The sequence below is a fragment of the Porcisia hertigi genome, chromosome 24, assembly GCF_017918235.1.
Source record: "Porcisia hertigi strain C119 chromosome 24, whole genome shotgun sequence".
Taxonomy (NCBI): domain Eukaryota; phylum Euglenozoa; class Kinetoplastea; order Trypanosomatida; family Trypanosomatidae; genus Porcisia; species Porcisia hertigi.
This window is the reverse complement of record NC_090583.1, coordinates 144,251-169,204: the sequence shown is the minus strand read 5'-3', so window position 1 is coordinate 169,204 and position 24,954 is coordinate 144,251. Positions and strand designations below refer to the sequence as shown.

General features: G+C 57.4%; 8 protein-coding genes across 8 annotated transcripts; all 8 read right to left on the bottom strand.

Moving 5' to 3' along the window:
• Nucleotides 1–1,061: 1,061 nt before the first annotated feature.
• Nucleotides 1,062–2,579, bottom strand: JKF63_05584 (uncharacterized protein; the record flags this gene model as incomplete). The annotated part of the gene is made up of 1 exon (XM_067901541.1): nucleotides 1,062–2,579. The coding sequence occupies one exon, from the start codon at nucleotides 2,577–2,579 to the stop codon at nucleotides 1,062–1,064; it is 1,518 nt and encodes a 505-aa protein (XP_067756807.1).
• Nucleotides 2,580–3,244: 665 nt separating this feature from the next.
• Nucleotides 3,245–7,102, bottom strand: JKF63_05583 (uncharacterized protein; the record flags this gene model as incomplete). Its single annotated transcript, XM_067901540.1, has 1 exon — nucleotides 3,245–7,102. The coding sequence occupies one exon, from the start codon at nucleotides 7,100–7,102 to the stop codon at nucleotides 3,245–3,247; it is 3,858 nt and encodes a 1,285-aa protein (XP_067756806.1).
• A 4,870-nt stretch (nucleotides 7,103–11,972) lies between these two features.
• JKF63_05582 (uncharacterized protein) lies at nucleotides 11,973–12,605 on the bottom strand (the record flags this gene model as incomplete). The annotated part of the gene is made up of 1 exon (XM_067901539.1): nucleotides 11,973–12,605. One exon carries the CDS (start codon nucleotides 12,603–12,605, stop codon nucleotides 11,973–11,975), a length of 633 nt encoding a protein of 210 aa, XP_067756805.1.
• Nucleotides 12,606–13,469: 864 nt separating this feature from the next.
• Nucleotides 13,470–14,768, bottom strand: JKF63_05581 (uncharacterized protein; the record flags this gene model as incomplete). The annotated part of the gene is made up of 1 exon (XM_067901538.1): nucleotides 13,470–14,768. The coding sequence occupies one exon, from the start codon at nucleotides 14,766–14,768 to the stop codon at nucleotides 13,470–13,472; it is 1,299 nt and encodes a 432-aa protein (XP_067756804.1).
• Nucleotides 14,769–15,399: 631 nt separating this feature from the next.
• JKF63_05580 (uncharacterized protein) lies at nucleotides 15,400–16,110 on the bottom strand (the record flags this gene model as incomplete). The annotated part of the gene is made up of 1 exon (XM_067901537.1): nucleotides 15,400–16,110. The coding sequence occupies one exon, from the start codon at nucleotides 16,108–16,110 to the stop codon at nucleotides 15,400–15,402; it is 711 nt and encodes a 236-aa protein (XP_067756803.1).
• Nucleotides 16,111–17,786: 1,676 nt separating this feature from the next.
• Nucleotides 17,787–19,043, bottom strand: JKF63_05579 (uncharacterized protein; the record flags this gene model as incomplete). Its single annotated transcript, XM_067901536.1, has 1 exon — nucleotides 17,787–19,043. The coding sequence occupies one exon, from the start codon at nucleotides 19,041–19,043 to the stop codon at nucleotides 17,787–17,789; it is 1,257 nt and encodes a 418-aa protein (XP_067756802.1).
• A 1,010-nt stretch (nucleotides 19,044–20,053) lies between these two features.
• Nucleotides 20,054–21,715, bottom strand: JKF63_05578 (uncharacterized protein; the record flags this gene model as incomplete). Its single annotated transcript, XM_067901535.1, has 1 exon — nucleotides 20,054–21,715. One exon carries the CDS (start codon nucleotides 21,713–21,715, stop codon nucleotides 20,054–20,056), a length of 1,662 nt encoding a protein of 553 aa, XP_067756801.1.
• Nucleotides 21,716–22,741: 1,026 nt separating this feature from the next.
• JKF63_05577 (uncharacterized protein) lies at nucleotides 22,742–24,703 on the bottom strand (the record flags this gene model as incomplete). The annotated part of the gene is made up of 1 exon (XM_067901534.1): nucleotides 22,742–24,703. One exon carries the CDS (start codon nucleotides 24,701–24,703, stop codon nucleotides 22,742–22,744), a length of 1,962 nt encoding a protein of 653 aa, XP_067756800.1.
• Nucleotides 24,704–24,954: the final 251 nt, after the last annotated feature.

Here is a 24,954-nt window from a genome sequence, read left to right as displayed (position 1 = left end):
TGGGCGTGCAGTTGTGTCTGTGTGGAGCAGGGCGATGATGCGCCCACGATTGCGTATGCGTGTCTACTTGACTGAGAGAGACAACGCATATATTCTTTTTTTTTTACGGTTTCCCAAGTGGACGTGAGCGCGCCCGAGCCGCACACCCGTCAATGCACGGGGAGGTCCGACGGATCCAGAGATGAAAGAGAGGAGGACCACGAGGGAGGAAAGGGGGGAGGGGGGGGGAAGAAAGATGGAAGCGTGTGTGCACGGCGAGGCGCTTGGAGGCGGGGATGGTGACAAAAGAGAGACCGTGCAGAGACAGTCAACGCGGTTCAATAAAGGGCGCATAGGCAGGCGAGTGGTGCCTCATCGGCTGGTGTGGGGCGCTTTGTCGACTTGAGTGTTTTCACATTTGGATAAACGCTGCGTTTCTTCGACCTTGGCGAAGGCGAGTTTATGAGTGGGAAAAACGAAGGGGAGTCACGTGGCAGGGGAGAGGGGGCAAGCGCTCGCAGGGTAGGTAATCGTTATTGGATGAGAGAGAAATAGTGTGTGTGTGTGTGTGGGTGTGGTGGAGGGGGGGGGGGCGGGGGCGGCGTGCGAGAAGCTCGTGTTGCTAATATATATATATATATGTATATATCATGTATACATATTTGGGTCCTCACAGCACTTCTCCCTCTTCCTCCTCCCTCCTCCCCCTGCGTTGCTGCTGCTGCTGCAGCTGCAGGGACTGCCCCACTGGTCGAACGCAATCCACACCACCGAAACGAGTAGGGAAGGGAAAGGAAAAAAAAACGGTTCGATCCTGAAAAATGTGTAACAAGAAATCAAAAAATGAACACGTCAGAAAAAATATATGTGAACTTTTTGCTTCCATGCCACCCTCTTTTTCCTCCTCTTCTCTCCCTCTCTCTCTCTCATATATGTATATGTATATATAAATATATAGATATATATAAATATACATATATACATATATATATTCGGTGCAATGGTAGGCGAGATGTGGTGAGAGGTTTTTTTTTTTCAAATCTGCTCATCACCTCCTCTTGCCTCACCTCTCTCACAGGACGCTAGATCTTCACGGTGGTCTCCACAAAGTACGCACCGCTCTCCGGGTCGTGGCGGTGCATCGCGCATAACTCCAGTTCTGGGATCTCGAACGGCTGCCTGGCATCCTCACCCGCGCCAATGGCTGCATTGGGAAAGGCTTCCACGATCGGCTGCGCATCGAATGGGTGACGTGCCGCCTGGTTTCTACCCCACTTTTTATTCATGATCGTCACATGAAGCACCTCGCGCGACCTTTCCGCCTCTTTGGGGTTGTCGATGACTTCGGCAAGGCTCTCATGCAGGACACGCTGCATCTGCTGCACTGTGGCGAGCCCGGCCGCGTCGTTGATGCCCATGTACACGACGGTCGCCTTCTTTGGGTCGCACACCTCGTCTCGTCCGCCGGCCGAGAACACCTGAAGCCCGCCCCCAAGCCGTACGAGGGGGTGTCGGTGCTTTGAGGCGAGGGGCGGACTTCCGCTCAGCGCGTACGTCGTGTCCGTGGACGCCACCCACTTCTCCTTTGTCGCTGCCCAGGCATTGGCGAAGGCGCCCCGCAGCAGCTCCTTGGCGAACTCAACGTCCTCACGGCGTGGTAGTGTAAGTAAGAGCAGTGTCATGTGTAGCTTGGCGGTGTGTGTCACCAACTCAGGGGCAGCAGTAGACGTTGAGGGGAGTGAGCCAGCGCCTCTTCCTGGGCATGTAGCTCCACCTGCTGCCGCCATGTCCTTTTCTTGAACCGACTCGGCGTATTTGGCGACGACAAAGCTGCGCAGGTCCTCCAGAAATCGCGTCGCGTTTGCTGTCACCGCAGGCAGCTTCCCGAAGGGGATCGACACAAAGTGTGTGAAGTTTTTACTGAACCGATTGGGCTTCGTTGGGTTTCGCTGTGCATTCGACGTTGGGGTCAGTACAGTCGCACTGTCACCTTCCGTATTGCCGTCTTTATTGCCGGCATCACCAAAGGCGCGGCCACCGCAGTCGGGCTGATAGTCCGATATCATTCCCACGTTGCCCTTCTCCAGGGCCGAACCCACGCTTGCCGAAGGAACGGCAGATGTGCCGCGCTGCGGCGACGCCGCCGAGGCGCGTGCGGCGGGCGTGTGTGACTCCGTGAAGGCGCGGTATGTCCGCTTCGTGAGAGAGGTCTGCTGCAGACGGGCACCGGCATCTTCGCAGGTGCCCGGGCGTTGTGCGGGCGCAGGTTGTACTGCCGACTTTCCGGCGTTCGCGGCACCGCCGCCATCACGAGGACAGGAGGTGACAGGGTTATCGCCGTACCCGGGCTCTGGAGAGAGACAGAACGCACACACATGACGGATATCGGTGCTATGCTTGCCACATGCGACACACTTCCAACTGTGTTTCGGCGGTCGCGTGAGGGCGATGCGGCGGTCATGTGGTTCGCGGGAGTCTCCATGCACTCCGAGAGGCTTCTCGCGTGTGGCAGAGTCGACTTTTTTCTCTTTCTGTACCACCGTTCCATCCTCTTCTAGCTTTGGCTGAGCCGAAGACGGTGGTGCTGTCGGATGGGCCATGGCGTGTACACAGGCGTGTGTATGTGCCTCTCTCTCTCTATCTTTGCCCCCCTTTTCTTGCTGTTTTTTTTTCACTGTAATATGCGAGTGGTTGAGTGAAGAGTGGTTGGCGTAGTAGCGTGAGAGGTTACAGGACGGAGGACGATGCGGAAGGTGTTCCTGTGCTCACAGTTTGGATTCAACGAGCACACCCGGTCTACGAGTAAAGAAGCAAAAGTGAGAAAAGGCAGTTGAGGAGGAGGAGGAAGAGGAGGGGGGAGGGCATACACACACACACACATTAATATATATATATATATACATATATGTATGCATAGCTCTTTGTGCGTAGTCGTACTTCTTACGAGGTGGTGGTGGTGGCAAGCAATGCTACGCACCATCACCGAGGCTTGACTCTCATCCCCCCCCCTCCCCACATCCTCCGGCAGGTTTTGTTTTAAGGGTGTCACTATGGATGCAGGAGGGGGGTGGTGGTGGTGCAATTGACCCCGTCATCTCCAACAACAACAACAGAAAAAGAATGAAAGAATGAAAGAGTGGACGAGGGGGAAAAGAAACAGAGGTGAGGGCACCCCAGCCCACATCGTCGAACTCTCACACACCCAAGGAGCCCCCCCCCGCCTCTCCCCCCCTCCCTCGTCCACCGCTTTTCCGTTACAACTCGGTTACTGCAATTCGTGATTGTCGACGTCGACGGCGTGCGCAGGAGAGCTACCAGGGCGGTAGCGTGCGTACAGCTGGCGCCTGAGTGTGCGGGAGATGCTGTTGGCGTTTGATGTGACGGGATCGACGGTTCCAGGGTTCACTTCCTTTGTGTGCGGCTGGGCAAGGTTGTCGCACGAGTCCTGATCAGAGTCCAGTAGCAGTGTTGCCGTCTGCGGCCTGTTGTTTGACCCGTAGGTATCCGGGCCACCGACAACCTGCACGGGCGACGGCGCGAAGCGCTCACCGCTGTCCCCCAACTGTGAGGAGGAGGCCATGTAGCGGCGGTTATCACCGCTGAAGCGGGGGTTCTTCGAGCTCGCATCATTCATCTTCGAATGTACACGGCCGGTGATAGGGTCCACGTGCAGACCCATCGCAATGAGAAGGCGAGCCAAATTCGGATCTGTTCCGGCTCTCGATCGAATGATATCATCCACCATACTCGTGAGCGTCTTTGACTGCACCTGTATCTGAACTGCTTCGTCCATCCGCTGCTGCCGTTGCTGGTGCAGCAACGTCGAGCGCCGGTTCTCAGCGTCCTCGTCATCGGCTATGTCAAACAGCCGGCTGCGGCAGTAGTCGTCGTAGAAGGCCTCCTCAGCAGCACCGTACTGGTCATCCAAGTCGTGTTCGAGAAACATTTCGTATCGTTGCGCGTAGAGCAAATCCGCCTGCGCTACACGGAGCATCGAGTCCTCGTTCAACGCCTCCTGCGTTGACTGCATCTGTGCACGCGTTGCAGATAGCGGCTTCTCTAGCAACTTCGAAGCCTTGGTGAGGAGGGAGAAAAGCTCGCAGAGATGCATTCCGGAGAGCCCATCGCGCTTGACAGATGACTCCTCGATCACAGTCTTGAAAAGCCACTCCTTCGCCAGTTTCTGCACAAAGATGCTGTACTCCAGCGTCGGGTAGCACATGAGACGATAGACGTACACAGGACGAGTCTGCCCGTATCGATACGCGCGGCCAATCGCCTGCTGGTCATCTGCTGGGTTGAAGCTTGTGTCGAGGAGGATGACGCGCGTGGCGGCCGTGATGGTGACACCGACACCGCCGGCTTTCATGCTCAACAGAAAGAGGTCTGGTCCGTCAGGCCGGTCAAAGTCGTCGAGCATCGCCGCCCGCTGCGCCGCGCTGTGACTGCCGTCTAGGCGGCAATATCGGATCGGCCGAAGCAGCGTTGGGTGGTGGTGCGGCTGCGAGGTTGCAGCCGGCTTGCGCCACTCGATGTTCACCTTCGCGATCATGTGTTCCAGGAGTGTAAGAAGCTGGGTGGAAAGGCTAAACAGGAGAGCTTTCTCATCCCGTGCGATAGCAGCGGCAACCAGCTTCATGGCGACCAGCACCTTTACCCCGTCTTCCAGGAGCGGTGTGTAGTTCACTGAGGGTGGCACGCACAACTCCTCGTAGGTGAGTGACGCCTTAGGATAGGCGCTGGAGAAGGATTGTTGAGTTGCTCGGACGAACACACGCTCGTCGCACTCATCGCCGTCGCCGCTGGTGGGGGAGATTGAGTCCGCATCTGAGTCGATGACAACGGCCTTTTTTTCATCTTCGTCGACGCGAGTGCGGTCATCACCACCACCACCGCTCATGGTGTGGGCAGGGGTGCCGCCCTCCATCGATTTCACCACCTCTTGGCGCTGACGCTGCTGCTGCGGTGGGCGCAAGTCGCCTGCCACATGGCGGTCAAATGCAGAGCGCTCAGCGTCACGTCCACCTGGTCCTGCGGCACGCGTCAGGGACCTGGTGTATGTGTCACCCGCCGCCTGGGACTTGTTACGCATCTGGAACAGCAGCTGTGGGTGCGCCGCGATCTTGCCGGAATAAGACACGGCTGGCAAGAAGTGCAGCTTTTCACTGCCACTATGCTGGACAATTTGAATGAATCGACGGTACAGCTCCGCCTGCAGAGGTGACGGAGGCACCACGACGATGTACTCGTGGAGGGGTGGCAGCTCTATGCGCAGCGGAGTGCTGTCGACGCGTTGCACGAAGTGGCGTACCTCGTTGATCAGGGTAAAGGTTTTTTTTCTGGCCATGTCCACCTCCTTCTCCGAAGCCCGCGTGTTTGCCGAGGCCTCGATGGGCTGGATGAAGTACTCTCGAAAGCGTCTCCGGTTGAAGTATTTATGAGCACTGAAGTCAATCATGGCCCAGTATTCCTGCAGGTGGTTCTGCAGCGGTGTACCGGTGAGAAGAAGGCGGCGCAGGGGATGAAGACCGCGGAGTGCCGTGACGATGTTCAGGTGCACCGACTTGAGTCGGTGTGCCTCATCGCACACGACAAGCTCGGTGAAGGGGTCGGCGTCGCCACCAAAGGCTATACCGCCTTCGTCATCGCGTTTTTGGAGCGACGACGTCATCGCCAGGTCCATTGCCCGCTGGAGAGTGTGCGCTGTAGACTTGGCGGTGTCGTTGCCGCCGAGAGAGTGAGCCCGCAGCATGTTGTCCTCCTCTACAAGCCGCAGGAGATGCACAAGAGCCTCGTAGCCGATCACCAGCACACCACCGTCACGGCGCCACGCATGAAATATGGCGATCCGCTGGCGTACTGGGAGCCCCTCACCGAAGAAGATCGGACACAGGTGGTGCTCCTTCGGAAAACTCGATGACCACGTACGAAATTCTCGCCTCCAGCCTGATTGGGTGGACTTTGGGGTCACGACAAGCACGCGTGCTTGACGCCACGATGGCGATGAGGACGACAACGCGAGCCTTTCGCAACGCCGCGGGAAGGCGGCCATGAAGAGATGCAGGAACACAATCACCTGTGCGGTCTTTCCTAGCCCCATCGTATGGGCGAGAATGCATCCCACGGCCGGCACCTGTCCCACCGGCCCCTCTGCCAGCACACTCCACAGGAATCGAATGCCTTCCACTTGATGTGGACGCAGCGTGCGACGGGCGTGCGAGGTAGAAGTGGTGCGAGACGCACCTTGCTGGTCTGAGGACGTCACTGTCGCAGGGGCAGCCTGTTCCGCTTCATCCTTGATGGGGGGGACATCACAGTCCTCCAGAAGCGCGGAGGGCAGCAGCACATCCCACTTGTCATGGCCGCGGGGTGCAGCATCCCAATTGCTCACGTTCACCAGTCGCCGGCACCGGTCACGCGCTAGTAGTTCCTCTCTCGTAGCCTTTGAGAAGGTGGAGCACGATCCGTCCTTAGGGGGAGCCGTGCCTGGCACCCCTGCTGCCGCCGTAGCGCCAGCGCCGTGCTCGGCCGCGGCCTGGCCCAGCAGCGCTGTTTCGACAGACTTGAAGCGTTTCGCGTGAGAGTCTTTGCGAACAAAGAAGCGCTCTAGTTCCTCTCGCACATCCGAGGAGGTCATGGCGCGCAGCTCAGCCAGTGGGCGAGGCGGCGGCGTCCACTGCTTCTCTGGCATCGCCCACGGAGAGCCGCCGGCGTGAAGACCTGCCTCCTTGTGCTCTAGATTTGAAGCAAGCTGTACCCCGGGTGCGCTGCACCCTGCCGTGTCGGTGCTTTTCAGCATTGTCTCAGAGTGTTTTTTTGTCCTTGCGCCAGTCTCGTCACTCAGCACACTTGTGAACGAAGAGAAAGGGAGGCGCTGCTCCTGATGCACCTCGGACTGCGACTTCACGCGCTGTTTTGGTGGCGCAAGCCCGAAAAAAATTTCTTCCATCGTTGAGGCGGCGGTATTCAGGTCGCACAGACGTCGCCGACGGTCGCCATATGCGCTAGCCGAGGCATGATATGGGGGGAGCGTGTTGCACGTACTGGGCGGACTGTCCTCCTCCTCATCGCTACTAGAGGACGAGGATGCGATGAAGAACACCTCTTTACTACCATCGGCCATTAGGTGCGTAGATTCGTGTACGCCAGATTCCAATGCTGTTGATCACGTATTGAGGGGGAGGGGGGTATACATCCTGCGTCTCGCCCCACCCGCCGGAGTGTGCCCATGTGTATGGCGTAAAGTGACAAGAAGAATGAAGACAAGGGGGAATGGGGTGGGCGGCACGTTGAGGCCAGTTGTGAGATCATCAAAGAAGAAAAAAGAGCGATTCGACTTTCATCAGAGGGCGGTCGTGCAGTTGCGCTGTATGCAGCGAGGCCATACCGGCCAGCAATAGAGCGGCTGAGCCGCCTCTCCCTCCCCCTCCCCCCGTGGGCCTTTTTTTGTTCTCTCGGGGAAAAAGAAGGGTGACGGGAAGTAACGCTGGTCGACCGAAACGCGATCGAGCTTTGAATTGACCCCCCAATTTTTTTTTTGGGGGATTCAGGAGACTCGAGCGCCCCCCCCGGCGGTATCGCCGCATCGCTCCCGCCACGAGAAACAATGAAAGAAATGGAAAAAAAAACGCCACAAATTGTTTCGTTCACAAAGAGTAGCGGATGACCTCTCTCCTCCACCCACTCGGTAGCACCGGGGGGAGGAGGAGGAGGAGGAGGGGGGGGGCGAGTGTTCGTCGTTGGCATTCCAGGGCCTTTGCTCAAGACATATGTTGGCCATCATACGTGTGTCCAGCGCTTTGGGGGCTTGTCAGGCTCTCTCGGAGCGGCAGCACAGTACAATGAAGAGATACACAACTATGCACCTACCCACCACCACGTAGAGGTTCTGCGCCCCCCCCCTCCTCTTTCCTCCCTCCCCCAACACACACACACACACACACACACAAATACACCGAGACATTGTCAGCACGAGTTGAAGGTCACGGTGAGTCCGTAGCGCACCAAGTGGTACTGCGGATGCGCATGATTGACATCTGGAAGTGCGGTCAGTACACCCCCGCCATAAGCTTCACGCAGCGGGGAGAAGCTGACGTGACCGATGATGAGAGCGTGCCAGACCTCTTTATTGTTGCGTCACACAGAGTGATGTGGAGCTCTTGCAAACAGATTGGTGGAGAGGCTGTGCCATGAGGGGGTGACGCTAAAGGGGACGAGTCTGCTTCTAGAGCATCAGTGCCAGAGCCGCTCTGCAATACGGCCAAGTTGGCGGCGGAACGCTCTGCTGGTGAGCACCGAGGGGCTAGTGCCACGGGAAGCTCTACAGTCGGAATCGATGGCGAACAAAGCCGAGCTGTCCACGCGTGTGCCACTCGTTGACGAGGATGAGGGCAGGGGGGGGGTGTACATGCTGAGTGACGGCGGTGCTCCGGGGCGCTATCACAGTCTGCACCACCTCGAGCCGTGTCAGGTACATGTCATGAACCCTAGTCAAGTTCACTAAGCGGAACTGCCACTCGTCCAGGCAAGACAGCGCGCAAAAGCCGGTGCCATCCAAGAACAACGGAAGCGGTGGCGTCGACGAGGTTGTTTTCCCGAGTCGCTGTTGTTGTAGTGAGTGCTGCGCCGCTGCTGGATGCATCGAGTTTGGCCAAACACTGACCTTAGGGGATTCGACGCCCTCATCATCGTTGTCGCACCCCTCGTCCTCTCCGTCTGGGGTCCACGCTGTTTTTCAGCTGTTTCCCTTCAGCAGCGGTGCTACCCGCAACGTGCTGTTGCTCCAACTCGCTGTGGCTCTTCCGCTCGTGCCGCTTCACCTGTGCCGTGTGCTCGTCGACCCAGTGTTGGCACACCTGCTGCACTTCCCTATCCGATAGGGCGCACCGGTTAAGAAGAAGAAGACGTGCGCATGGGCGCGCTTGCCTCATTGGAGATCCTCTCCAAGCTGCAGACGCTGGTGGCAGCCGCAAGACAAGCGCAGTGAGACGCTCCTTGCGGCCCCGAGGGACGAAGTACGCGGGAAGGCCGAGTGGCCAGTCTTGCTCGCGTAACAGTACGGAATGTAGGTGGGCGGACGTTGGCGTGTGCACGAGGGCGGAGATGGTAGTGGTGGTGGCTGCTGCGGTTGCCCTTCCTGCCCTTCTCGCATCCACTGGGACTGTGCCGGATGGCACTGATGTGGCGTAGACTTGCGCCGAAGGTGTACGGCAGACATTTGGCGGGATTTCGGGCCGAGGCAGCAATGCAGTCAATGACAGTGCCGTAGTTGACACCGATGCAGGAGCTGCGGTGGTTGGGAGGGGTGCCTCAGCCGTCGGAGGTTGCAGTCTGTAGAGGGTGACAGGTAAGAACGCTGTCGCCGACATCGCCGCTGCTGGCTGGTAGCGTCGCATCCACGACTACCATCGGCAGCCCCAGAAAAGACATTTGGGTAAGAGCGAACAAGTTGACCTCGACATCGTTGCTGGCGCTACCGCTGGTAGTCGAGTAGCATTTGGTGGGGCGATGTGCAGGTGACGAATCACCGAGTGGCCCCCGATCGTGCACCCTTGCATGCGTCGCCGCCTGCAACTGTGTGGCAGCTTCACGAGCCAAGTCCGCCACCCGCATCATCTGCGGGGCCACTTCGGAGACAGCTCGGAGGTTTATAATGGCATCTGTCGCGATCTTGTGGCTGGATGGCGAGGTCGAAGGGGCGTCGGTGCTCCAGTTGTGCATGCACAGACCGCGAAAAAATGTCCCACGTAGCTTGCGAGATCGTTGGTGGTGGCTTCTGGTACAGTGAACTCACATCATCGTCAAGTGCATGGCTCTCGCCAAGAATTGCGGCAACTCCTGCACGAAGAGTGGGGTTCGCGCTTCGCTGCGCTGCTCGACGCTCGCGCAGCGCCTTTGATTTCTCAGCTTCCCATGTCCACATCCAAATACACGAGAAGCTGGTCCCTTGTGAGGAAGGCTCGACAACTGTGTCACTGACAGCACGTGCACACAGTGCAGTACTGGATGTCGGATGTGAGACGTATGTCGAGCGAACTGACAGACTGCGTACTGTTCAGAAAGGTAGCAGGTGTGAAGAATGAGGAAAAATGCTCGTGCCACTGTTTTGAGTTGGATACGCACGTGTCGGTGTCTGCCACTCTTTCAGGTAATGGATTACTGCCGGGGCCGCCACAGCGAGGACACAGAAAGCGGCGATGACAGTGTGCGCTGATGTGCAGAGACCGCCAGCGCATCTCTTCTCGTCGCTTGCTGTGCCGTCGATGCCGCTCGAGATTTGCTTGCAGGGCTGTTTAGGGCATTTTCAGACGTACGCTGCGCGCCCGTGAGGCTTGGGCGGCAGTGGCAACAGCAGCTTCGTCCATGGCTGGTGCTGTGGCGCGCCGGGGGCCGACGCCAGTACAGCTGCTCCGCCTCAAGTGTACCACAGGATGGGCACCACCATGCGAGAGGTACCGTCTCTACCGCAGCGGGTGTAAGCACGGTACTTGGCCACCGTTGCAATCAGAGAGGGAGAGGAGGGTGATCCTGTGTCAATGACCGACGGCGCGACGAGCAGCCACGGAGAGACTATCGTAGCTGTAGGCAGCGGTGTCACATCGGTGGGAGCGGTTTCTGTGGTGAAGGTGGCCGGGAGGACGTAGGCATCGTCGTAGCCGGGGGGGGGGGGAGGGGCGCTCTGCAATGGAGTGCAGCGCAGACATCACGTCTTCTTTGGAGAGAAGTCAGGGAGGAGCGGCACTTCTCCTTCCTCTCCCCTCCAAAAAACAAACCACAGCAGAAGGAAATGAGACACACCCAACCTCTAAAACGGCACATCAACGTCCGGATGTGCGCGTAAAATCTGGAGCTTTCATGTGTGTATGCATGCGTGTTCTGATCGTGAGGAAAGGGAATGAGAGGGTGATCAAAGCATATCTTGTTCGTAGAGGGCAGTGCATTACGTCTTCATGAATAAGTGAAACACACACACACACACACACACACACTTTTTTTTTCACTCGGCATGAGTTCTTCCTCGCCCCCCCCCCCCTCCCCCCCTCTTGCATTGAGTGCTAAATTCTTTTTTTTTTTTATTGGCGGGGGGGGGGGGGGGGCTGACAGCCGCACCCACAGAGACCTCTACCCGCCCCCCCCCGCCCCCTCCTTCCCCAAAGGATAAGGAGAGGGTCATGGGGGCGGCTGGGGTGTAGAGATGACGTTACCCGAACATTCCTTCCCCTTCTTTTCCTTCCTCTGCACTTCCTACTTTGGAAAAAAAAATCGTACCCGTTGAAGGTTTGGCGCGCGCGCGCTCTTGCGTTAAAGCACCGAGGGTAAGTGACCAACCTTCAGTAGACTGCTCTATACATGACTTGAGAGAGAGAGAGAAGGGTGGGACAGAGACGGGTGAGCGAGCGGAGGCGTTCGAAGAAAAAAAAAGGAGGGGTGCGCGTTACAAGAGATGAGATGGGGCGCTGTTGGGGTGGGTGGGCGGACAATGTTGTGGCATCTCTTTGGTGTCTGCAGTGGTGGCTGGCTAGACCCTGCGTCTACATTCGAGTCGGTTAGTGTGCGTGCACACGCTTGTCGGGGAAGGGTGTCTTAGGTTCTATAGCCCCCCTTCTTTTCCGCGCGAGCGCGAACGACCTCCACCTTCTGTCAACCTCCCGATTACACCTGTTCCCAACTTTCACTGCATTGGGATCAGCAATGGATCCCCCCTCCCCCTCCCCTCCCCCTCCTCTCCTCTCCTCTCCTCTCCTTCCCTCCCTCCCTCCCTCCTTGCTTGCTTTCATTCCCCAAACTTGACTATCGTACATCCGCATGGCCAACAAGAAAACAGTGAAATCGGTGACAGTCAAGCGGCCTATACACTGTCACGGAACAGATGCGATGTATATATATAAATATAAATATACACACACACAACAGCAAACAACAACAAACACATCCACGGTGCCTCTCCCCCTCCCCTTCCCTCTCCCCCGCCCGTTCCCTCACTAGCCCACCGCTTAGCGACGACGGTCAGCCTCTTCTTTTTCTTCTGGGTCTACCGGCACACCATCCAGCCGTGTTAGCTTGGTGAGGCGCTGCAGCATCATGTAGCGGTACTCCTGGCTGCTTGCGGTACTGTTGCAGATGGGGTTGTTAAGAAAGAGAACGTCGACCAGTTCAGGGCACTGGTTCGCTAGGCGGTCGATCTCCGTCCAGCTGTTGATGAGGTTATTACTCATGTACAAAACCCGGAGACCTTTCAGTTTGTCTAGCCCGGTCAGCTTGTCAATCTTGTTGTACGAGACCCAGAGCTGCTCCAGCTGCGGCAGGTCGAGCTGCTCAAGCTTTCGGATGCTGTTGCGGCCCAGCGAGAGGATCTTCAGGCTCTTGAGGTCTTTCAAACCAGGGCCGATCTTTTCGATCGCGTTTGTGCTCAGCCCGAGATGGACACACTCTTTAAGCGTCGAGATTTCCTTGTCCATCTTGGTGATGGGTGGAAGCATGCCGATAAGCAGCACCTTCGCCTCCTGTGCCGCCACGACGCGTGGTACGCTCTCGTGCATCGCCTCTGGCACACTGTTGAGTCGCCGGCGATACTCGTTCTCTTCGAAGCGAGCGATCGCCTCTTTGATGCTCGTCGACGTGGACATTTCCTTTGTTTTTCTTTTCTAACAAATTCGCTTCAGTGGTAACAAGGCGGTGGTGGCTGTGATGACGTGCACCGCTAACAAATGGGGATCAGAGGCGGATGCGTGTGTTGGTGTGCGTGAGCACGAAAAAGTCTTTTTTTTTTCCAGTGGTGGTGGTGGCAGATGTTGTGTAGCGCTGGTGGCGGCGTTTGCTCTGGGGCAAGAAGGGGGCTGCGCGCGTTTTTTTTTTGTTGCGGCCGTTCTGAGTAGTGACACGATGGGGCGATGCGATCACCCCCACCCCCACGAGGTGGAGAAGGAAAAAAAAGGAAAGGAAGGCGTGTCACACATGAAGTGAAAGAGGAAAAGAGTGGAAACGGGGGAGGGGCGAGGTGTCCGTGGTCATGGCGCCTGCAGTGATGATAGGGCATGTGTTTTTTTTGTCTATTTAGGGGATATGGAGGAGGAGAGGGGGGGGAGGAGTACTGGAGGGTTGAGGCAGGGGATCGCTACGCCATCCTCCTCCTCCTTCCCTCACCGCCTCACACGTAATCCTACAGAGGTGCATGGGGGGCATTACGCGATATGTTGTCATCGGCTTCATGGGAAGGGACAGCAAACACCGAACGCGTCTCCTCATACAGACTCGAGTGTTTCCCTTGATAATGCCCGCGTTTCGTATTCGGTAGAGATGTGTGACGAGCCGTGCACACCAGAGGGAGAGTCCTGAGATGATGAGCACGAAAAACGCGCACCACCTAATATGGGGGAGGGGAGGAGAAAAAACGACTACAAAGAGGGAGTGCGGAGGGAATGAGGCCACCCCACCGACCCATTCTCCACTTTTTTTGCTTTCTAAATCCCTCTGTGGCCAGTCAACTTGTTTTATTCGATGCCGACAATAACCTTCGCGTTGAGCGTTTGCACTTTCCACGAGACGCGCAGGAACGAATGGCTGTTGCGGCTGACGACACGCACTTCAGGCACTGGTGAGAGACTCCACTTGTGCTCCTCGCCGGCCGTCTGTGGATTGCGTGGGTGCCGCATCGTGGCGGCATGCGCGGCAGAGCGCACCATCTCCCGTATTTCCCGACGGTGGTGGTGGCTCCACTCTCGTTCTTGGTGCCAGTGGTTTACAGCTGCAGTGGCTTCGTCTTGTAGGCCGGGGTCCAGTGGTGGCATGGGGGAGGAAGCAATGGCCACCGCTGCCGTGGTGACCCCCAGCGGTGTATCAGCAGCGGTGGCTCGCGATGAGGTTGGTGGTGGTGGTGGTGGTGGGGCGTCGCTCCTCGCATGAGCAGCAGTTGCGTATTGACCTCTCGGAAGAGGCTCGGCGGCTTCGGGTTGCGCGGTCAGCGGCAGTGCGAGTGCCCCCAGGAGCGGGAAGAAGGCGTCAGGTGGAAGCAGGTGGTTTACCTTGCAGAAACCAATGTTCGGTGCAGGGTAGAAGCCGGTCAGAACCAGTGAGCGGGAGTTCGGGGCGCCGAGGACGACGACGGAGGTGAAGGCTCCACCGATAGGAATGCGCACGTACCGTTGCCAGGGCAGTCCGCTTGGGTTGCGGAAGCAACGCGAGATCATCGTCGTGTCCGCTTCCGCTCTTAGGGGGATAGTGTCGTCGTCATCAAAGCGGCCGCAAGAGGCAGCGTCAGCGCTCGTGCTGGCCACTGGTCTACTGACAACGCGCTCGCCCCTCTCCCTGATGCGCTGGTGTTGCTCAGGTAGAAAATCATTTGTTGGGGTGATCCAACGTGCCCCGTGCGCGGCACCACAGAGACATTCGGTATCATCTGCACCCCCGCCAGCGGCAGTGCGTGAGACTGCCCCCTTTGCGTTGCCCTTTGCGCCCAGTGGCTCGGCCGGGGGGGCAACGCCGCAGTCTACGGCTGCAGTTGGGGCTGCACGAGTCTCTCTGCAGTTTCTGCGCGTCGCACCCCGTGCGCCTGGTGCCTCTCGCCGCGTTCCTGCAGCAGTGGTGTTTGCCGTGGTACCACCGGACATCTCCGCGTCAGCGCCCTCTTCCTGCGTGCCGTCCAGCCTTTTTGCCGTTGTCCTGCTGGCGGTCGCGATGGAGCCCGATGGGGTATCGGGCGACTTTTTCAGACTTCCATCGGCGCCCCCATTTGCCTTGACGTCGGGGAGTGCATGCGTCTCCGCCGCAGTACATAGTGGTATGTAGAACATCGCTGTCTCGGGTGTGTCGGCCCTGGCACAGCCACCGAAATAGCACAGACACGGACCGAGTATGGGCAGCTCGAGGACTGTCATGGCACCAAACGCCCGCGGTGAGGGCAAGCATGGTCCTTGAGTCCACCACCGTCCCGTTCGGGGACAGAAGACCCACACAAATGACTCAGCCATAACTTGGCTCATCGCGTTGATCGACCCGAGGCGTTGCGGGCTGTGCGAGGCGTCTAACGCACTGGTGCTTGCTGTCGAGGTTGCGATGTCGCTATCTGTGCCGTCATCTGCCCCGCCAGGCAGGGCGTGCATCGGTGTGGTTGATGTGCTGTTCACCGCCGAATAGCTTACTGCAGTTTGCTCCGGTGCGATACGGCTCTGGTGCCCCCCCGCAAGCAAGAACACATCGCCGTGCACTGTGACGGCTGTGCCGCACACTTTCTTCGGCATTCGGTATTGACGCGACACCGCCGTTCGACAACCAGAACGGGTCCACCCTGGCTGTGGCGCTGCCGTGAATGGCCATGTCGCATTGGCCACGGCAGCCCCGGAGGACCGGAGGGCTCTTCGGGTATGACCGCTGTCATCGTCACGCGCATCAGCTGTATGTTGGCCCACCGTTTCCGGGGCTTCTCTAGCATCTGCCAACGTTTGAGCATTTTTTTTGCTTCTGCTGCTTGTAGAGGCATTGCGGCGAGTGCAGATGCGAAATCCAGGTTCGCGTTTTCACCTCCAGCACCTCGTACGTGTCCAGCACGCCTTCTTCCGTGTTGTAGCCACCAAACACGAATATGTAGCCCTTATAGGCCACAGCGCTCGCCGCCGCCCGCTTCTCGCTGAGGGTTGGCAACACCGTCCAGTGCTTTGTCATCGGGTCGTACTCGTACGCGCGGTCCAGCACGACGCCTTCGTACGTCTCTCCGCCAAACATGTAGATGCGCCGGTCATAGGCGATGGTGGCCGCTTGAGACCACACCGGGTCTTCCGACTGCTGAAGGCCAGGCGTTCTAACCTCACCGTAGAGCATACGTTCTTCTGCAATGGCCCACTGCACCGTCTCGCGCACGTTCCCCCACGGAAGCGACTTTGTATTCTGCGTTCGAATGTCGACCGTTAGGAAGGAGGAGGCTGGAACGACTTTGGCGCTGTTCACATCTGTCGGCCGCGTCGCTCTACTGACTACATTGATGCGGTTGTCAGTCGCTGCAGTCGCTGCGTGGCGCGTGCCACCGGTGTCCGAAGCAGCAGCCGCAGATGCTGGCGCCCTTGAACCGGTGCTGGAAGGCGATGCGGCGCTGGAAACAGTTGGCAGAGGCGATGAGGTGCTCGACTGGGACTCGATCATCACCCGCTTCAGCGCCCTCGGAAAGAAGAAGAGGCCATGCGCTGGGTCAAGAAGATGGATGCCATGAATTTGACGCAAATGGGCAAAGAAGTGCAGCGGGTCTTCAACCACGCAGCCCTGCCAGAGCCGGCAGACGCGGGTGAGAGTGGCGGAGATCGTGGAGTAGTCGAGGAAGGTGAAAATATATCGCAGCAGGTCACGTGGTAGGCCACCGAGGGTGTTGTAGTACTGCGAGAGGAGACGTGCAAGGAAAGTTTCACAGGAGAGATGCAACACCGACGACGCGGCACGAATGCGCTGCTCTAACGTCTCGGAGAGCTCCAGCGAGGATGAACCCGGCATCTTGCTTGGGATATTGATGCACAGCTTCAGGATGGGAAGTAGAGGGCGCGCGTGTGTGTGTGTGTGTGTGTGTGTTTGGGTTTTGCCACACACGAAACGCCGTAAAACACAAGCAAGCGGAGGAGGGTGGTGGAGCGGGGCGGAGGGGGGAGGGAGAGAAAGACATGGTAGAGTGCAAACGAATCTAAAAAAGAACGTTCATGCCTAGGAGGGCATAACGGCCATGATAGACCTTCTACGATAGCCGTCTGTTGCCTTTATATATCTTGGGGAACGATCTGGTGGTGACAGCAGTTTATGCCGACTCGCACATGCATGCCGTGGGGTGGGTGAGTGTTTTTTTTTCTGGGGGGGGGAAGGAGGAGGGGACGCGGCGATAGAAGGATACATTCGTAACTTCTTTACTTCACTGTACGACTAACGCTTGTGTCCTTCTCAATTCCTTTGCAGTGTTGTGGTTACTCGAGAAAAAAACCACAGCAGCCCTGAAAAAAAAAATGGTGAACACCGCAGCTGAGGTGGGGGTATGGGTTGTTGCCGAGGGCATGGGTGAGAACGTGGGGTGGCACTGAATTCTTTTCCTCCTTTTTTTTTTTGATTGCAGTCTATCCTCCACCTTCTTCGCCTCCATTCGCTCGTCTATCCCCATGCTGCAGGCCTTCCATGCGTATGTGTGTACATCGGCATCTTGGAAAAAAAAAACAGAGACGACATTCGCTGGTTACACAAAGAGCGAACAAGCGAGAGAGAGAGAAGGGGGGGGAGGAAGAAGACGAGATCCGAATTATGTGTCATGAAGAAAGCCCTCCCTTTTTAGTTGTACGTGTAGAGTGAGAGGGGAGACGTGTGTTACATCTACTCGCGCTGTTTTGTAGTCGTGTGACGATGTGTTTTGAGGCACCTGTTCCGGCAGAGAGGGGATCGTGATCCAGAGATGAGGTGAGGAAGGTAGGGATGGGGTACGAGACGAGGGGGTCCATGCATGTCCGCTTTAGCGCATATATATATAAATATAAATATATATATTTATATGTGTGTGCTGTTCCTTGAGGGAAACGGGGAGGGAGGGAGCAGCGAAGCGACGACAAAGTTGAGGAGTACGCTCGCACATGCACACGCCCACACACACACACACGCAGCGGAGGAGATTGAGGGGTGCTGTCAGAGAGGTGATTCAGTTTTCGTGGTAGCAGATCGAAAGGCAGAGACCGGTGTGGTAAAATTTAAAGGGCATGCACGGAGGGTGTGTGAGAGAGGGTGGGTGCGAGAGATCGGGACGGGAGCGTCTTCCCCCCCTCCCCGCCTCCTCCTTTCGAGCTTACGTCATCTACGCATCATGAGCGAGAACGCTTGCCTGAGCTGCGTTTCGACGGGGGCGGCTTGGCGGCTTTGGTTTTCCTCGCTTTCGCGGATGTGACCGGTGGCGCAGTCGTGGCTGTGTCTGGGGCAGCGCGCTCCGCATCAACTGTCGCCGAAGGAGGGTCGTCGGGGGGCGACACCGTTGTGACTGGCTGGCCATCCTGCGTGGAAGGGGATCCGCCGGCATTGCAGAGACGATTTTGTTGCGGAGGCGGTAAGCGCCGTTGCAGCGTTGCATCATGCGCCGCCGTACACGGCAGACAAGACTCGTTGCGGCCGTCCATTTTCTCTGGTTCATGACCGCCCACCGCGTTCGGCTCGGTTTCACTCTCATCGGAGAGGTAATCCAAGTCCAGCGGCAGCTGAAGCGCCGCACGGACATCGCGGCGGCCGCCACCAAAGCCCGACTTTCCCACCACTCCTTCTTCTGCGAGATAGTAGTTGTCTGTCCACCTGTTAGCAGCATCGAGTGCAACGGAAGTGGCTCGGTTCAGCTGGTCCAGTAACGCAGGCAGCGCTTGGCGAGATGATATAGCCTTGTGCTCTGCAAGCAGTTGAGCTCGCTGCTGCGCAAGTTTCTCATGGCGCGAGAGCTCCGCCAGCACAGCCTCCTCACCGGCTGGTGAGTCTTCGCAGACTTGTTCGCCATGGCCACTGCCATCTATAAAGCCCAGCCGCTCTCCTTCTTTGGTGAGAGCAGCCAGCGCCTTCTCATTTTCCACTTGCAGCAAATCATGCCATTTTTGCATCTCAGCGTCGGGCGTCAGTGCACACCAGCGCTGTATTGTCTCGGTTGAGATTGGCTGTTGCTGCCTCTGAGCTGTTGCGCCACTGGCGGTCAAGCGTCCTAGCAGATCTGCGAACGACACAGGGCAGCCAGGTGCTGCCGCGCTGCTGGCAGGGTAGTTGCCCAATCCACCTTTTTTTCCAGGTGGCTGGCAGGATCCGTTTGCCTGCTGTGTCACTGTTGGTGGGAACTTCCAGAACAGCGTACTCACGCCAACACGATCCTCTTCAATGCGGCCCTCGGCCACCAGAACCTGCACACACTCCTCAACGCTCTGGTATATGACAGGTGTTTGCTTCGGGATGAGCTGCAGCAGTTCTTTGAGTGTGTAGGGCTGCGGGTGAGCAGAAAACCATTGCTCAACGAGGACGACTTTTTCGTCTATCGACAGACCCTTCTTTTTGGCCTTCTTGGTAAACCCGAGGGTGGTGGTAGTGCTGGGCATGATGTTGCAGTGGTGGGTGTCTGTCTGTCTGTCTCTCTGTGTGTGTGTGTTAGTGATGGTGCCCAGAAAATGTGGATCCAACTGGTCCGTGTGCTGGTCTCACTGACAGAAGCGCCGTCTATCACAGAGAATGGGAGAAGGGCAGAGGTACGAGAGCAGCGAACACGTAAAGACGTGACGGGATTTACCTACGCGTCGCGTCGTCAGCAGCCACATTAGTTTTTTTTTGGAAATAGAGGCCTGCGCCTCACTCCTCACACTCTCCCCTCTCTCTCAAACAGGCACCCCTGTCGCAGCCCCCCCCCCCCCCCCCCCGCCCTCCTCTTGCGTGAACCCGTGGCGATGAGGCGCGACCATCATCGCTATCATTACTGCACGAATAGGATGTTTTTTTTTTTCTGTACGCAGGCCAGCACGCATGCCGCTCATTTCTCTACTTCCTTCTCCACTGACTTTTGTTGTGTATTTGTTGGTGTCTGCACTTTCTTTTGTATGCGATTGCGCTGTGTTCACACATACACACACACATACACACATATATATATAAATATACATGTATATATATGAGGGGTGGGGGAGGGAGGGGGTGAGTGAGTGAGTGCGTGCGTATAGGGGTGTGTAAATGAGCGGGCATGAAAAAAATATATAAATAAATACATAAATACATGAATATATATTTTGTTGATTGCTGTTTAGTAGTTGTACATCCATGAAATAGTCACAGAACCAGTCGCAACACACACACACACACACACACACACACGCAATGGTAGCAGTAGTGGTGCTTCTTCTAAAAAAGAGCAGAAAAATGCATCGTTCCCCACGAGACTTGCCCCCCCAAAGAAAGGAGGAGGAGGAGGAGGAGGGGGGGGCACCACCACCAGCACTCCACCGCCCTTCTCCTGCGGATGAGTCTCGAATGGTTGCGCGGTACAGAGGGGCGTATCGATACACAAATACACCGAGTACCGCCCCCCCCCTTCCGACGTCGTCGTCGTCTCTCGGCGGCATCAGAAACGAGAGCCAGCAAGGAGGGACGCCGATTCAACGGCCTGCGCATACGCACACATACTAGTGATGCCGCGGATGGTAAAACGTGGGGAGGACCGTCGGCTGGGTGGTCGAGTGGAGGCAGTCCGAGGGACCGCAGAGGAGCTACAACGTCCAGAGGAGTTGAGAGGGAGCGGCGTCGTGTAAGCGCTCTCGGTGTCCTTGGAACCGAGCCGGCTTCTATGGCGCCATCCGAGCGGTTCTATTGGGAGGGTGACAGAGCTGTCATAATTCCGAGTGCCCCCACTGCCAGTCAAAGAGGAGTTGGGCGCGAGGTGTTGACGCTTTTGGTCATGCAACCACTGTCTGCGCCGCTGGCTCTCTAGAATTCGGCGTGACTTTGCCTCCGCGGCGGTGCGTGGAAGCGGTGGGGCGGGAAGCGTGTTCTGTGGTAGAGCAACGTACATGCGGTTGAGGCTCTCACCCTTGCTGCCACACCCGAACGCGAAGCTGGCGCTTCCTGCTGTGTCGCCTCTGCCACCTGGAGGGCGAATCGGCTTCAGTGCAAGTGATCTATCCTTGTTTCTGTTCGTCACCTCCAAGCGCCGCCGTCGCCTCATACAACAACTGTTGCCGTCCATGAGCACGTCCATGGCAGCGAACACGGCGTCGGGAACTTGATGCAGTTGCTGTGCGTCGACAGCCTGCTGCGCGACTGGACCGACGCCGATACCCGGACGACGGTCCATGTGACGGAACGACAGCGTAGACGCTGGCGGACCCAGGAAAGAAGAGGCGGTAGTCGTGGGCACCGGCGCCGTTGGCAGACTTGGCGAAGCCCCCAGGCACGGGAGTAAGGAGTACAGCGACGCCTTAGCTGGATGTTGTCGCACCGATGTACCCCGACCACTGCCGAGCTTGGCCTTCCTCATCGTAGTATCGATTACGGTTGCACATTCCGCATTTGGGGCTGACGATGGCAGCTGCAGCGCCGACTCCGCGCCTTCTCTCTCGCCGTTTCTCAGAGCCGCTTCCTGCAGGGCATTGACTGACACAACATTGAGTTCGGCTGGCTCGTCGCCACTCGAGAGAGGTGCTGCGCTGGTGGGGGATTTGGGGCCGGTACGCAGCGATGGCGCTATCCGGTGTTTAGCATCACCGTGGGAGCGGAGAGGAGGGAGGGTCGTGTGGAACTCTCGAGGTTGCGGGAGCTGCTGTTGTGGCGGCGATGGCGAGGTCGTGGGAGCAGCTGCGGCGGCGTCCTCCGGGATCTTTTCTGGTCTAATGGGCTGAAACACAGCCGATGGTCTCTGCGGGTCGGACAGTGTCGGTGTAACGCCTGTGGCTTCGGCGAGGAGTGCAAGGAGCTGGCCTTCTGTGACGATAGGGTTCACCTTTGCAAGTTCGGGGGGTATGCCCCCTTCGGTGTCGTGCTGATTCAGTTGTTGCTCTATTAGCTGTGTCACCATGTTGTCGAGAGCAGCGTCGAGCGCTTCGGGATTGACGCGCCCCGACTGCTCCGCAATGGCGCCCTGGACCGCATTTTCGTTGTGAATCGCAGCGCGAAACATGGGGTGAGAGTAGAGCGGGAAGTGGTGCGCTCGCGTTGTCTCTGTGCCACCTTTCCTAATCCGCCGGGCTGCCACGGTATGGGTTTCAATCGAGCCTTGACGCTGCTTCATGGTCGAAGAGGGGTGGATGGGTCAGAGATGGAATCTGAGAGAGTTGTCTTTCAGATCTCTCAGTTCTTTTGGCGTGCAGATCGTCGCTGCGTGCGTCAGCGCGATTCTCTCTCTCTCTCTGTGTGTGTGTGTGTGTTGTGTGTGTACACGTGATGTGGTATATAATATTATATATATATATATATAGTTGTATATACATATACTTCCGAGCTGAGAGGAGGAGGAGGAGGAGGAGATATATTGTGTGTGCCTGTGCCTTGTGTGTGTTCACGCGAGAAGGGTGCGGTGTACTTGTTCCACTGAAGTCGCTGTATTATAAATGGTGTGCAAAGACGACGACATCGAGCCACCCGGCAACGATTCAAATTGTGGGGAACATCCGTTGAACACAAATACACACACACATACACACCAAGAGAGAGAGAGTGGGGAAAAAAAACAAGAGCATCAGAAGACTGGAGACCGTCATGAGCTGTCATGCGGCAACCGAAAAGTTAACACAGTGCGGAGAGAGGAGAGGATTGGGTACTGCACCCCCGCCTCGCCCCCCCCCTCCCATCATCTCTCCCCCTCCTTCCTTTGACATCTGTGCAGACGTAACAAATGCAAGATCCCCTCCCACACCCTTTATGAACGCACATAAGAGTTGGATGCATGCAATCCGCAAGTCGGATATAATAGTGACCATCTTGTTCTTCGTCTGGTCTTTCCCCCTCCTCCCCCCTCCGCATTGCACAACCCACATCCACACCCATACGGCGTTATCGACTCTAGACGCAGCCATCAAAATCCACTTTGCATCCCCCCCCTCCCCCCCCCATGACGGCCAATGATGAGGAGGGGGTGGGGAGGATGAGAGAAAAGAGTGTGCCACATGGGCCACACTAACCAGTCCGCCAACAAGAGGAAGGGCATACTTCGGTGAAGGGCGTTCGTGTGTGTGTGTGTGTGTGTCCGTGTGTGTATGTGTGCTGTGACTTCAAGCTGCCTCACTAGCATGTCTCTTCCTCTCCTCCCTCGATAGGGTTACTCACAATCGACGATATCACTGACGCTGTTGTTCGAAGAGGGCGCAGACCGGGAGGAGGACGGTAAGTCATCGTCCGCCTCACTATCCGAGGATTCCCTGCGGGCGCGCTTTCTCTTCGGTGCCGTCTTCGCCGCGGCCCTGGTTGAGGTCGTCGCCACGGCTTTCTTGTTTGCCTTGGGCTTCGCAGCGCCATCGGCCCGAGTATTATTCTTGGCTCGCGGCTTGCGTGCTGCTGCCGCCGTAACGGCGGCGCCGGCACCCGTTGTCGCTTTGCGTGTCTTTTTTGTGGCTGCAGCGCTACCCCCTGTGGCGTGCACCACTGTGACGCCGTCTGCAAACACCTTTCCAGTTTTTTTGTTTCCACCAGATCCGTTGCTCTGATCCTTCTCGTCATCGTCTTGCGTCTCCCCATCGCTGCGGTTTAGCGCGGTCTTTGCAAAGTTGTCGAAGCGGTGCGTTTTGTTGAATTCACGCGTGAAGGCGCTCTTGACGGTGGCGGCGATGATGACCGGCTGTGTCGTCGTCGTGGGGCTCGGTGACTGCATGTGCTTGTAGTGGGGCAGCGTCTGCACAAGGTCCCAGTCATCGCGCGTGAGGTTGTACTGATCCATAAAGGCGATTACGTCGGGAATGCCGTCCTTTTCCTTGGTCACCAGCGGCGCCGTCAGCGGTCGCTCCCAGCCGTGCGGCATGTAGTCTGCTACGATATCCTCCTGATTCCCTGACGCACCCTTAGCCGGATGCGACGCCTGCATGGCCACACAACGCAGCAGACGGCGGTTCTTGTTCGCAGAGGAGTTGTGCCCAAGCCACGTTGGAAACTTTACGGGCCGCTGCATGTCAAAATACTTTTGTTGACCGGTCATGAAGCTCTCGTACTTGCCGCGTGCGTACACACACGGGGCGATGCTCGAGGAGAGAGTGTAGAAGCGGGACACGGACCAGTTTTGCTCATAATACATGACGCGCTGCGCCGCATCCGCCCGTGAGATCGACGTAGCGGCCTGTGAGACTGCCACCATCCAATCCCGCCCATCCACTGGCTGCGGATTGTAGTGAAGGTAGTTCTCTTGCACAAACATGTCGACTAGGTCAGCGTTGTAATAGCAGGCTTCCATCTCCGCGAGGGAGTGCCGTTCACCACGCGACGTGCCCTGCAGCAAAAAGTACTCGGCAGCATCAAAGAGGCCGGCATCGCCGTCTTTCGTTGACTGCGCGGCACACTCTGCCAGCTGCCGCTGCTCAAGTGAGATGCGTCCCAAGCACCAGAGCTGCAAGTTGTTGAGCATGCTGCGAATGTCGCTGCCTGAGCTCTTGATGATATCTTGCAGGAGCGGCTTGGAGAGGGAAATCCCCTCGCGCGCGAGAACACGGTCGCAGAGGTAGTTCGCCACGATGTTACATGGCGGGTGGCTGAAGCGCATGTCCTCCACGTAGTTCAGCAGCGAGCGCAACTTGGGGTGCCAGCGATCGTTGCACGTGCACAGTATCGGGATGCGGGTACACTTGAGCATCTCAATCACCTCTCCGACACCCCCAACATCACAGCCGTCGACCTCATCCATCAAGAGAATCACATTCGTGTACGACGTGGCATGCGCTGAAAAGGCGCGGTTGCAGATGAGGTCTGCCACGTTTTCCTTCAGCGATTTTCGGCTGCGAAAGTCGCTTGCGTTATACTCCACCACGGTGCGGCCGAGGTCTCGCGCAACGACGTACACCGTCGTCGTCTTGCCCACGCCTGGAGACCCTGACAGAAGCACACCATGCGGCTTCTTTGGATCATCACCAGTGCTGCCAATTGGGGTGAAGTTCTCGAGCCACGTCTTCAGTTTGTTCGCACAGACCGGGTAGCACATCTCAGCAATCGAGCGTGGCTTGTACTTGTCGGCCCACAACTCACCGCTATTCGGCCCGGAGTGCCCCGCGGTAGCCGCACATGAAGGCGATGATGTCATGGTTCCCTTTGTATGATGTGGTTATTCGTGTGCGTGTGTGTGTGTGTGTGTGTGTGCAAAAAAAAAAAAGACTGGGTCTAAGGGGGGAGAGGGAGGGGGGGGGGGGAGGAGCGCCCTCGGAAGCCGTTGAGCTGTTGTGTGTCAAAGAGCGGAAAGGCCCCGTGGAAGTGAGGTGTTGGGTGGGGGAGCAGGTTCAACAACAACAACACAAAAGTAAGTGTGTGTGTGTGTGAGGCGCAAGAGGCCTTTCT